The 13,182-nt window shown below is 43.3% G+C and overlaps 1 protein-coding gene across 1 annotated transcript; it reads left to right on the top strand.

Moving 5' to 3' along the window:
• Positions 1–2,642: 2,642 nt before the first annotated feature.
• LOC100391327 (melanoma-associated antigen B6B-like) lies at positions 2,643–5,743 on the top strand. Its single transcript, XM_035291884.3, has 2 exons — positions 2,643–2,988; positions 4,162–5,743. Exon 2 carries the CDS (start codon positions 4,223–4,225, stop codon positions 5,192–5,194), a length of 972 nt encoding a protein of 323 aa, XP_035147775.2. The 5' UTR covers positions 2,643–2,988; positions 4,162–4,222; the 3' UTR covers positions 5,195–5,743.
• The last annotated feature ends 7,439 nt before the right edge of the window (positions 5,744–13,182 follow it).

Below are 13,182 nucleotides of genomic sequence, written 5' to 3'. Positions count from 1 at the left end.
GGGCTAGATGAGGCCATGACAATTGAAAACAGGGGACCGACCCTCAGACCGTGTATCTCAGAGATGAGAGACTAAAAACTGGAATGGAAAACTGCCCTTAACATATACTTTGGAATTATGGGTAAACCAGAGAGAATCTCCACCTGGGGCAGAAACGAAAAGTATCCTGTGCTCATGTCCCACCACAGGTCAACACAGTGCAAAAGTTAGGTGTTTTCTGCACATCATCTCCACGGTGTTTCTGAAGAGTGGGGATGATACTTCCTTGAGATGTGATGTCCAGAAACCACGGTGATGGCACTCTTCACTGGACTGGGAGGGCCAAAGCCCACTCCATCAAAAAATAAAACAGGTTATCTTGAGTGTAATTGGCACTCTGCACTGGTCTGTGAGGGTCAGAGCCCACTCCATCAAAAAAAGTAGATTATCTTGATTGTAATTGACTGAACTCTAGAGAGGGCTTGATTTTGGGTAGGGAGGAAATAAATAAAAATAGAGGTGATTTGGATGGACAAACACCTGGGAGGCAGTTTCTTTGTTTTTCATACAAATTTTAGGACTTTTGGGTTGTATTCAGCTGGAGGAGACTTGCCCACTCAAAATTAAATAGGGAAAATCATCAATTTTACTTGCCAAGCATTATTTTATTTTTTCCAAAAATGCTACATATTTTCTGACTTTTCAGTGATTTAAAACAATAAAACTTTATTGTGGTTTGTGTTGTTGTCTGGGGTAATAATAATCAGTAATGAATGTAATTCTTAAAAGACTGCCTTTTCAGATGCCTTATAAACATTACATATATTCCAACAGTTCTACAAGATAGGGCTTATCGGGCTCATTTGCTCATGAAAAACTTGCAGTTTCCTCAAGTTCACCGACTCCTAAGAGGCAGAGCTGGGACTAGACCCCTGGTCTGAACTAGTTTAAAGTTCACATTGTTCCACTCCACCCAGCCTGAGGCAGATCTTGTGTCTGTTTATTCAGTTTTCTTTTTATGATTCCAAAATGTATTTCAGGTGATAAAAATAAAGATCCTGTAGCCTAAGTACTATAAGCAGTCCTAATGAAAAAAGGTTAATATGAGAATAAATCCTGACTTGGGGACTGCATGTGGTCTTCATTTTCCGAGGATCCTGCTGCTTCTAGTCATAAGGCTCCTTGAGAGCTGACTCTGTCATGGGGCTGGCTTTTGTTTAGCTACAGCAATTTCTCCCATTACAGAACCCTTTCCCTGGGTCTTCCTCAATGTGACCTCCTGTTCAAATACGGAACCTGACAAGAACCAATAACTAATTATATCATGTAACATGAAATATATCTTTCACAACAGCAACAGTATCCAAAATACATCTAATAAAAAATCAAATAGAAATGTACATGTTCATTAAGGAGACAGCCATAAAAATTTTCTGAAAGACTTAGGAAAAGGAAGTCTCCAATAAAGGAGTATACTATATATATTTACTGTGGAAGGGATATTGTAAAGATGTTGATTCTCCTTTAACTTTATACAGATTCATTGCCTCAAACCCAGGCTGTTCTTTCTCATGACCAAACTGAACCCTGGAAAAGTTAAAGGAAGAATTAAAAATAATAATAAACAATATTAACAACAGCAAAACAAAAATGAGACCCCTGAGAAACAGTAATTTTGTATTGAACAAGAACTGGTGTGTGGGCAGGTAGGGGCATGTGGTGAACTAGTGAGAGGTATGAACTCTACAATAGAGGGAGACAACAGAATTGGCTAGAGGAAAAGTTTTAAAATATTTGTCTTTGCTTCCTTCGTTGTGCCATGGTTCAATGCATTTTTTTTCTGCTTCACTAAAGGAAATTCAGTCAGGAACTCAGACCCCATGTGCCAGTTCCATGGGGTAATACTGGGACAGCAAAAATATTTGGATAGGATGAAGAAGTATGAACCCAGACAATGTGCTAATAGTTCCTAAAACCTCTTTAGTGGAAGAGAACTTGCCTTTAAATTCATACTATTAATATGATATAAAGAATGGACTAAATGAGAATATCAAATGTTGCAGTGAGTCATGCATGTAATATCTGGTATTCTAGTTTAGTCCATTCTTTATATTAAAGATATATTTGTACCACCTGATAGTGGTACAAATTCATTTATGAAAATGTTGAATACAGACACTGATGACAGCCAAGAGAGAGATCCCAGACATAGCTGCCAGGCTAAGAAGTCCCCTCACTTTCTTCTTAGGAATTGTACAGGACATAGTCAGAGGAAGGGGATGGATTCATATGAGAAAATGGAGAAAACCAAGACCCTGCCAGCAGTCAATGTGAGGACCCTGAGTGAGGAGTGAGGGGCTCCACAGCTCAGAAGAGACAAGAGTGGCCCCAGAATCTCCCTTCTTCCTCAATCTTGCATCACAACTTAATAGCAGCAGCCAGGTCTAGGATGCCCCAGGCAGTAGTGGTCAGGTGAGGTATAACTGAATTACACATGAGGAGTCTCAGGAAGTTGAAGTCTAGTGTGAGAGGGTGTCCTCAAGTCAGTAGAGGGCACATGGCAAGAATGAAGCCAAGACACTCGGTGAGGGCTGAGGGCAAACTCCATTCCGGAAGAGGGGCTGCCACAGAGCCCCTCCCCTACTGTCAGTCTTGGAAGGTCCGAGCATGGCTTCCGGTCTTGGGCTCTACCTTACTTCCTACTCTGGGCTCTAGGGAATGAGATCCTTGATCTCCGGTTGAATGATTTACCTCAACAGACAGAAGTCCAAGCGTCCACGAAGAGCCCCTGAAAAAACTTTATGTGAGTTCTGTGGAATCTGCTGTGCCCACACAACACCGGGGAGAATGACAGAGCCCCGCCCCTGCTGTTATGCTGGGAATGCCAGGTGGGGGTGACCGGAAATAGTTCCCCCTTACTTCTGACTAGAAAGGGGACTGGGCCCGAAGCCTTCATCCTTAAAGTGCTGTGTCACCTCAGCTGTGTTCCAGATCTTCTCAGCTGTTTTGGTGGGTATCCTGACCTAAAACTGGGGGTAAATGCCCCGACGACCGCAAACCCTTTACCCTAAAAAAAAAAAAAAAGCAGCTCCACAGAGCTCTGTCCCATCCTGCCCCTGAGCCGGTCCCTGAGGAGTCCAGAAGCATGGCCGCTAGGCGCAAAGTGCATTCACTTTTTCCGTCGGGTTGAAGAGCATAAAGGCCTCGGTCCAAGGCTGGTGGACTCAGGTCAGGAGGGAGAGAAATCTCAGGCACTCCATAGTTAAAAGAGAACCCTCCTTAAGATTGAGGGGACTCCATGCCCCAGAACGGGGTGACACCAAACTCTGCTGCTGATGTCAGTCAGCTTAAAGACTGAGAAATTTAAATGTCGGTCTCAAGGAGATACTTTGTAATGAGGTCAGCACATACCATTTAAGGGAGAGGGCCCACTGGCTGGAGTACAGGAACATCTTTCTGTGTGCTCTGGAGGCTCTCCACCAGGCTCAGCAAGGCTTTGGCAGGCTGGCATCCTAGTCTGACTTCTGCCCAACCTTGCCCACTTTCCCTTTTCATGGGTTCCCTGAGATCCTCAAGGTCCCAGCAGTTCTCCAGAGACTGAAGTGCATTCTCACTTTGTTCCCTGAGCATCAGAGAAGTAGGGCCCTGGTTGTAAGGAGATGGCAGCAGGTCAGCGAGGGTGATTTCCAGGTTGTGGGAAGAGTCGGGGTGAGGAGTCTGATTACCATGGGGACAATTCTCACTAAAACAGCAAGAGCAGTCAAAGGTCTTCAGTGCTGTCAGCCCTAGGTGGTCTGAGTCACCCCAGAATGAAGTGTTAGGCAGAAGTGCTATTTTATTCCCACCTCATTAGTATTGTAAAAATTTCTGGTGTCAATTTCAGAGCTGCCGAAGGGCTCTGGGTCTTGCCAGCAATGTTTTTGATGATCCTGAACAGAGGGGTCCGCACCGCCAGCCCCTGCTGTCACCTCAGTAAGCCCCAAAATAGGCTATCATGCTATAGTATAATACTCACTCTAGCTTCCTCCTGAGTTCGAACTAGACAAAGTGACCAGGAGAACAGGAGTCCTGTGATTTCCTAGGGCAGTTCTTTCGCAGAAACCTGCAGAAGGGGCCCTAGTAAAGTCAAGATGGTTGCTCTCTGGTGAAGGTGTTGATGTAATGTCACTCTCTCCCATCCAGGTGCCAACCTTTTCAGCCTTCTCACCCACACTCCTACCTGCTGTCACCAGCCATAGTCATCATGCCTCGGGGTCAGAAGAGTAAGCACCGTGCCCGTGAGAAACGCCGAGAGACCCATGGTCAGCGGCAGAGTCTCCCGGGTCCTCAGTCCACTGTAGAGAAGCAAAAAGAGCCCCGCTCTTCCACTATCTCTTCTCCTGATTATCGGGGTGCTCATCCTAAGTCTTCTGATGCCTCTGTTCCTCAGGCGTCTCAGGGAACTTCACCTGCTGCCTCTCTTGATGCAGGTGTTTCATGCTCAAAATCTGATGTGGCTGCCAAGGGTGGAGATGAGGAGAGTGCACATGCCTCCCAGAGAGCCATGTACTTCAAGAGCTTAGGCCAAGATCCTATAGACAAGAAGTCTTGGGAGTTGGTGCAATTCCTGCAGGAGAAGTTTGAGAAGAAGGAGTCCATTTTGAAGGCAGACATGCTGAAGCTTGTCAGCAGAAGGTACAAGGAGCACTTCCCTGAGATCCTCAAGGAAACCTCCGAACATTTGGTGGTGGCCTTTGGCGTTGAATTGAAAGAAATAGATTCTAGTGGTGAATCCTACACCCTTGTCAGCAAGCTGGGCCTGCCCAGTGAAGGAATTCTGAGTGGTCATAATGGGCTGGCGAAGTCAGGTATCCTGATGTCGGCCCTGGGTTTGATCTTCGTGAAAGGCAACCGTGCCACTGAAGAGGAGGTCTGGGACTTTCTGACCTTGCTGGGGATCTCCTCTAGGATGACACACCCACTCTATGGGAATCCTAAGAAGATCCTTACTGAAGATTTGGTGCAAGCAAAGTACCTGGAGTACCAGCAGGTGCGCAACAGTGATCCTCCACGCTATGAATTCCTGTGGGGTCCACGAGCCCATTTTGAAACCAGCAAGATGAGAGCCCTGAATGTTTTTGCCACGTTCAATAACACCGTCCCTGGGTTCTACCCACATCTATATGAAGAGGCTTTGATAGATGAGGTACAGAAAGCATTGAGACTGAACTTTTAAGGCACAGCTGCCACTGTTTCCTTGGCCAGGGCACCTTACAGGGCCACATCCTACAGATCCTCCCATTTCTAGGGAGGTCTGAAGTAGAATTTTTGCTTGATGTTAAAGGAGAGTAGTGAGCCTTCTAAGTAGCACAGTATAGTAGAGGCTGGAGGGAACAGGACGTGTTTCTTTTGTCCTGTTACACATGAGTAATTTGTAGATTTATGTTTTGCTTTCTTCATCAATTTTCAAGATTGTTCCTGTTAAGTGAAGGTTTATATTGCTTCAGATTATAAATGTGTCAGTAACTTAGCTTTCACATTCATGGTTGTTTAACCAGTTTGAAAGTTATGGTTGTGGTATTAATAAAACAAATCTTACAGCATTCATATTTTTGTTATAATTCGGAACTAGATAAAATGGCAATAGAGAAGGGATTTTCATATCAATCTTAATGAACTCCATAGGAAAATAGTTGACATCCTAATATGATTAGAAAGAAAAAAGGAAATGTAAATGTTCCTTAATTCTTGGTTTGCCTTATTTTTTTTCTATTTATTTTAGTTTAAATAAAGGATACCTGGATTTATTCAGGTTCTTAAAGACTGCTGTTAGTGTGTTTTGTTCTAGTGCACTGCATATTCTATGTTATTGACTGTTTCAAAAAGTCTCTCTGGTTGGAGGGTGGTATTTTCTATGTTTAAAATAATTAGATGAAGTGTAGCAATCAATATAAGCCTGAATGAGTTCAGTAAAACCCTTGTTGAAATGAGGCTGCTAAATTTAAAGAACTTCCATAGGCTTAAATTGTCTCAAATATTTTCAACTTGGTAATTTTGTTTCTGAATATATGGTTAGGAAAATTAAAAATTAATAATATTATGTAAAAACACATTATGGTAACTGCCGTTTATTAGATACTCAGTATTTCCCACTTAGTAAGCCATATTTCTTATAGACAATACTTATACCCCAAAATTCCAACAAGATAGGGTTTAGCAGACTAACTTCAGAAATGACTAAGTGGCCAATTTCTAAAAGTTCACAGGCTTCTAATTTACAGAGCTGGAATTAGGTCTCTGGTCTGGATTCAACTAGAGCCCACATTTTTCCAGCCCTCTCAGCCTGAGTCAGATGTTGTGTCTTTTAATTCACTTTTCCTTTCACTGCCCAAAATGTTTATCAGAGCATTAAAAGTACACAGTAAACAAAGCACTTCTTTGGAATACACAAACAGAGTAATAATAATTCTGAATACATGAGTAGTATGAAGAAAAAATAATATTCAGTGACAATATGATTATCTTCATAGGCAACATCAGATAACCTGGTAAGATCAGGAGCTCCCAAAATTATCCTGCTCTGCCCTTTCCCCATAGAAATTAAATCTACTCAAACCAAGATACCTAATATGCTAAGTCTGGTTGGTGAAACAAAGGAACAGATCAGAGTGTTTTTTTCACTGACAGCCCACTACCTGTGCCGGGCCTCCTGCCTTGTGGTACAGCTTCCCTATTTCATACAAAACCTGGAACAGGGAGTCATTGTCTGCAAGGTTTGCAGTAGAGAATCTGCTCAATTGTTTACAAGTCTGTGACATTTCCCAGCAGTCTTAAAGCTAAAGGAGGCAAGATGAAAACCCCGATCAATGAGGATTCTGGAGACCAATGCCTCAGAATATAGGGATCACTGAGAGAGCAGCCCCTGCCTACTCTCAGATCTAGAAGGCCGAAGCTATAGCTGTAAGCTAAAATTTCTCTATTTCTTCAAGTTTCTCAGGTACTTAAGAATCCTGGTCTAAGGGTGGTGTGCTCCGGTTAGTGGGAAGAGGATATCAGACTCTGAAAACTCTCAAAATGAGGACTCTGAATGAGAAATGAGTAATGATCCACCCAGAACAATAGGGGTTCTTGAAACTCTATCCTTCTTTCTGCCTTCAGTGGCCCTGGGCACAGATATCTGGTTGAGGTTCCCCCTCACTTTCTCTAGGTCTTCTACTGATGCCTCAGAGAGATAAAGGCTTTGATCTCATGGCAGTAGCTCTGATTCTGTCCATAAAGGAGATCCTAACAAGCCTGGATTGTATTTAAGGTGAGGACACTGGGGTAGCCACAAAGTAGCACCCTGACTTCCCCCTCTCATTTCTCAGGAAAGGGCAAGCTTTGGCTTGAGGCTGACAGACTCAGATTAGTAGAGGAGGGAGTTCCACATGCCCAAATCAATGTTAGAAACCTGAGTGAGAACTGAGGGAGCCACTGACTCCAAAACAGTGGAAAAGGATTCTGACCCTGCCATTAATCCGCAGGAGATCCTCAATCACTATAGCAAGATGTAGCTGTTCCTAGCTTCCATTTGGGACATTCCAGGAAGATATGGCCTTGGTCTGAGGAGTGTGGCCTTGTCAGTGGAGGGTGGAGTTTCAGGTTTGTTTAGGTAGGAGTCAAGATAAAGATACTGACGGAGGACAGAGGAGACCACTCACCCCAGAACGGAGGGAATGCACAGTGTCCTGTATCTGTTGTCAGACCTAGGAGGCCCAGGGAAGAGCTAACAGGCTGAAGAGGCCCCTCAGTTGCTCTGGGAGTAGTCTCAGGGAAGTGAGAGCCTTAGTCTAATGGGAGCAACTAATTCAGCAGAGGATGTCTAACAGGAGTCACACTGCTGACCCTAAAGAGGGTTGATGGTACTCCTACCAGAATAGGTGGAGCCACACAGAATCCTGCCATTGATGTCTCTCCCTGGTAAATCCGGGAATTCAGAGATGACAAGTCCCACTCATTTCATTTTAAGGCATCTCAGAAAGGTAAGGTACCTGGACTAAGGGGTTAGCCTCAGGTTAGTACAGGGACAAATTCCAGGTCATGCAAACAGCCAAGCTGAGGACCATGAGGATTGAAGGAAGCACTCAAATCATAAAAGTATAGACAATGCAGAATCCCTCGCATGATGTCAGCCCTGGGTGAACATAAGGGTTTTGTGCTCAGGTGAAGAAACTCTTACATTCTTCTTTGTAGTCTTAGGGAATTAAAGGCTGTAGATGAACAGAAAGACCTCTACTTTTTGGGACTCTTCATTGTGAGGATCTTGAGCAAGGACTGTGGGGAGCAACCAACCTAGAAGAGAGAGGAACTCACATAGCTCTGTCCCTTTCAGCCCTGGAAATCTCCAGGCAGAAATAACTGGATACATCAACCACTTATTCCTAGCCCTGGAGGACTCGGATCACTAGAGGGAGGAGTCAGAGATCCTGGCTGAGTGAGAACTCAAGGAGTCACCAACCCTTGAACAGTGGAGTCTCATAGACTCTTTCTCCCACTATTCGTTCTCAGAATCCCCAAATAGCTACAGTGAGATCACTTTGACTTCCAGGTTTGGGGACTCCAGGTGTTGAGGAACTTGGTCTGAGGCCCGTCATCTTATCATAGAAAACATTACCAGCTTGAGCCAGGAGTCATGGTAAGGACCATGAGGAAGGAGCAGAACATGAAACAACAATGGAGGCAGCACATCATCGCTCCCCTGTTAGTCCTGGGAGATTCAGGGAGAAATGTCAGGCAGGGCAAAAGCACCCCTCAATTCCTTTCAGGGTGACAGAGAAATGAGAGCCTTATTCTGAGGGGGTCAGTAATGGGCCAAGAAATGGAGAAATTGTGGGCACTGTCATGAGTCAAAATGAAGAATCTGAGCGAGAACTGGTGAGGCCAACCATCATGAGGCCCCAAAGTGCCCGCCACAGCTTTCTGTCTTGGGAGAGTACAGACAGGTATGGCCAAATAGGATTTCCCTCTCTTCCCTCTACTAGGTCTCAGAGAGTTCTCAGCCTTGCTATGAGGAGATGCCCTCAGCTCAAAGAATACAGGATCTGCAGATCCTTCTAGGAGTCAAATTGAAGATTCCAGGTAAAGACTAAGGTGATCATACTCCTTCCCCCAACAGAAGAGGAAACACAATGTCCAGCCCCCACCCTGGCTTTCAGCATTTGAAAGTCCATAGCAGGACTTCAGGTAGAGGCTTCTCCAATGTTTAAAAACTGGGTCTACAGGAGGTGAGATCCTTAGTAAGAAAGTGAAGCCATGATAGAGCAGAAGAGAGGGTTCCAGGCCCTACACAGAGCCAAGATGAGAACTCTGAATAAGGACTTAGGATCCAGTGATCCCAAGACAGAAAGAATCCCCCAAAGTTGTCACCCCTGACAGTGATGGTAGGCTGAGGCACTCCCTTACTTTTTGTGGGTTCCAGGGGTCTTTAAAGTGTCAACTTCAAAGCAGCACAAGAAAGAGGTACCAGGCCCTGCTAACAGTTAGTTAGCATAATAATCCTGAATGTCCACCGAAACTACTCCCCAACCCCAGAACACAGGGAGCCCCACAGTCTCTGCTGCCACCCGAGTAGGTCCAAAGCTGAGCTGTCAAGCTGCAGCCTAAGACTGACTCTAACTTGCTTTATGGGGTTCTCAGGGGACAGGCTGACTGGGAGAACTAGTTGCCTGTGGGTTCCTAGATCAGTGATCTCACAGAAACCTGGATTGGCAGCCTTGGTTAAAGCCAAGGTGGTCGGTCACTCCCTGCTGACGGTGCTCACACTATTTCATTCTCCTTCCACCAGGTGCCTGTCTCAGCAACCATCCTATTCACACTTCTGTCTGCTCTCCCTGCCCATAGTCATGTCTTGGGGTCAGAAGAGTAAGTTCCATACTCATGAGAAATGCCACTAGGGTCTCCAGGGTGCTCGTATCACTGCAGGAGAGGAGGAGTCCATCTCCTCCTTTTCTTCTGTTTTGGGGAGTGCTCCTCAGATCTATCTTGCTACTGACATTCTCCAGGAATCTCAGAGGGCCACCTTCATCATCACTGCTTCTGTAGATGTTTCATGCACAAGATCTGATGAAGATGCCAACAGCCAAAATGAGGAAAAGCCAAACACCTCTTCAGCAGCAGCCTCACTCAAGCTCACACAGAGAACTGCTATTCAGGAAGGGAAGGTTGGTAGTACAGTTCCTACTGGAGAAGTGTAAAATTAAAGAGCTCATTACAAAAGCAGCATTGCTTAATGTTGTTAACAAAAAGAGCAAGGACCATTTCCCTGAGATCCTCAGGGGAACCTCTGAGTCCATGAAGCTGCTTTTGGCCTTGAATTGAAAGAAGTTAACCCAGTGGTCATTTCAGTGCTCTTTTCAGTGAACTGGATATCCCCAACAACAGGAGTCTGAGTTAGGATAAAGTGTTGCCTAAAAATGTTATCTTGATGATGCCCCTGGGTATAAGCTTCACGAAGGGTAACTCCACCCTTCGTGAAGAGGAGATCCGAACATTTCTCAATAAGATTTGGGTATATGCTGGTAGAATGACTTCATATATGAAGACTCCAGAAAAAAGTTTGGTACAGAAATGTACCTAGAGTACCAGCAGGTGTCCAACAGAGATCATCTACACTATGGATTCCTGTGGAATCCAAGAGCCCATGCTGAAACCAGCAACATGAAAAACCGATGACTTTGGACCAGCATCAATGACACCATCCAGGAGTTTCTTCTCGTCCCTTTATACAAGGCATTGAGACATGAGGAAGAGAGAGCCTGAGGAATGTATGCAGCCAGGAGTGAGGCTAATGCCATGGCCAGTGCACATTCTGGGGCTACAAACAGCAGTTTCTCCCATGTCAATTGAAGGTGGTGGAAGATTCTTCACCCTTATGAAAAATAATGCAGTTAATGTTCTACTTAGTAGAGGACTTAGGCAGGACTGAAAAAACAGTTTATATGGTCTGTGTGTTTCTGTTCTATGTGAGTAACTGGATTTCTTTTATTTTCAAATATTGTTTTATTTTTTTTTTTTCCTTTTTTTAAATTATACTTTAAGTTCTGGGGCACATGTGCAGATCTTGCAGGATTGACACATAGGTGTACATAGGCCGTGGTGCTTTGCTGCCTCCATCCCCCCGTCACCTACATTAGGTATTTTTCCTAATGTTATCCCTCCCGTCTCCCCACCTTCTGCTATCCCTTCCCTAGCCCTCCACTCCCACCAGACCCCAGTTTGTAATGTTCCCCTCTCTATATTGTTTTATTTTATTTATTTTTCTCCTTCCAACTTCTGTTTAAGATTCAGGGGGTGCGTGTGCAGAATTTTTACATGGATGAATAGCAAGTTGCTGGGGTTTGGTGTACAAATTATTTTATCACTCAGGTAGTAAGTATAGTACCAAACAGATAGTTTTTGATCCTCACCCTCCTCTCATCCTCCAGCCTCAAGTTGAGTCCAGTGTTTATTTTTCCATTCCTTGTATCTGTGTATATTCAATGTGTAGCTTCCACATGTGAGTGAGAACATGTGGCATGTGGTTTCCTGTTCCTGTGTTAATTTTCTTAGGATAATGATCTTCAGCTGCATCCATGTTGCTGCAAAGGACATGCTTTTTTTCTTTTTTATGGCTCTGTAGTACTCCATGATGTGTGTGTGTATGTTGATATATATATATATATATCACATTTTTTTTTGTATCCCATTACTGTTAATGGGCATCTAGGTGGATTCCATGTCTTGGCTATTATGAATAGTAATGTGATAAACATAAGCATGCATGTCTCTCTATGGTAGAATGTTTTATATTCCTTTGGGCATATACTGAGGAACAGGATTGCTGGATCAAATGGTAGACTCTGTTATAAGCTCTTTGAGAAATGTCCAAACTGCTCTTCACAGTGACTGAACTAACTTACTTGCCCAATAGCCATGTGTAAGTGTTCCCATTTCACCACAATCACACCAGCATTTTTTTCCCTTTTAAATCATAGTCATTCTAATTGGCATGAGATGACATCTCATTGTAGTTGTGATTAGCATTTCTCTAATGATTGGTGATGTTGAGCATACACAAATCAATAAATGGGATGCATCACATAACCAGAAGTAAAAGCAAAAACTACATCATCATCTTAATAGATGCAGAAAAAGATGTTGATAATATTCAACATCTCTTCATGTTAAAAACCCTTGTCAGACTAGGTATTAAAGGAAGATTCCTCAAAATAATAAGAGCCATCTATGACATACCCACAGTCAACATCATGCTGTATATGCATAAGCTAAAAGCATTTCCCTGAGAACTGGAACAAGACAAGGATGCCCACTCTCACCAGTCCTATTCAATATTGTTCTGGAAGTCCTAGCCAGAGCAATCAGGAAAAAAAAAAAGGAAGAAATAACAAGGCAACTGAATAGGAAGAGAGAGGAAGTCAAACTATCTCTCTTCACAGAAGACATGATTCTATACCTAGAAAACCTCATAGTCTCTTCAAAAGGTTCCTAGATTAGATAAACAACTTTAGTCAAGTTTTAGGATATAAAAGTAATGTAGAAAAATCAGTAGCATTTCTATATACCAAAAATGTCCAAGCTGAGAGTCAAATCAAAAATGCAACCCCATTCAGATGTAACCAAAACAGCATGCTGCTAATAGCAAAACAGATATATAGCGCAATGAACAGATTAGGGAGCCCAGAAGTTAAGCGACACACCTACAACCATCTGATCTTCTACAAATTCTACAATAGAAGGCAATGGGGAAAGGACTCCTTATTCAATAAATGGTGCTGGGATTACTGGCTGGCCAAATCTAGGAAATACCATTCTGGTCATAGACCCCGGCAAACATTTCATGATGAAGACACCAAGAGCAATTGTAACAAAAATAATAACAACAAAAACAGACCAAAGAAAAACAAATAAAAATAGAAAAATTAGACAAAATTAAATAAAAAATAGACAAAACACTAAAAATAGACCAAAAAAACCCAAAACAAAAATAAACAAGTTCGACCTAATTAAACTAAAGAGCTTCTGCACAGTCAAGGAAACTATCAATGGAACAAACAGACAACCTAAAGAATGAGGAAGAATATCTGCAACCTATGCATCTCACGCATGTCTAATATCCAGAATCTACAAGAAATTTAAGGAAATCAACAAGTACAAAACAACTCCAAGAAAAAATGGGGAAAGGAACTG

Source organism: Callithrix jacchus, chromosome 1 (assembly GCF_049354715.1).
Source record: "Callithrix jacchus isolate 240 chromosome 1, calJac240_pri, whole genome shotgun sequence".
Taxonomy (NCBI): Eukaryota; Metazoa; Chordata; class Mammalia; order Primates; family Cebidae; genus Callithrix; species Callithrix jacchus.
The sequence above is the reverse complement of the archived record's forward strand: the minus strand, read 5'-3'. Positions and strand labels throughout refer to the sequence as shown.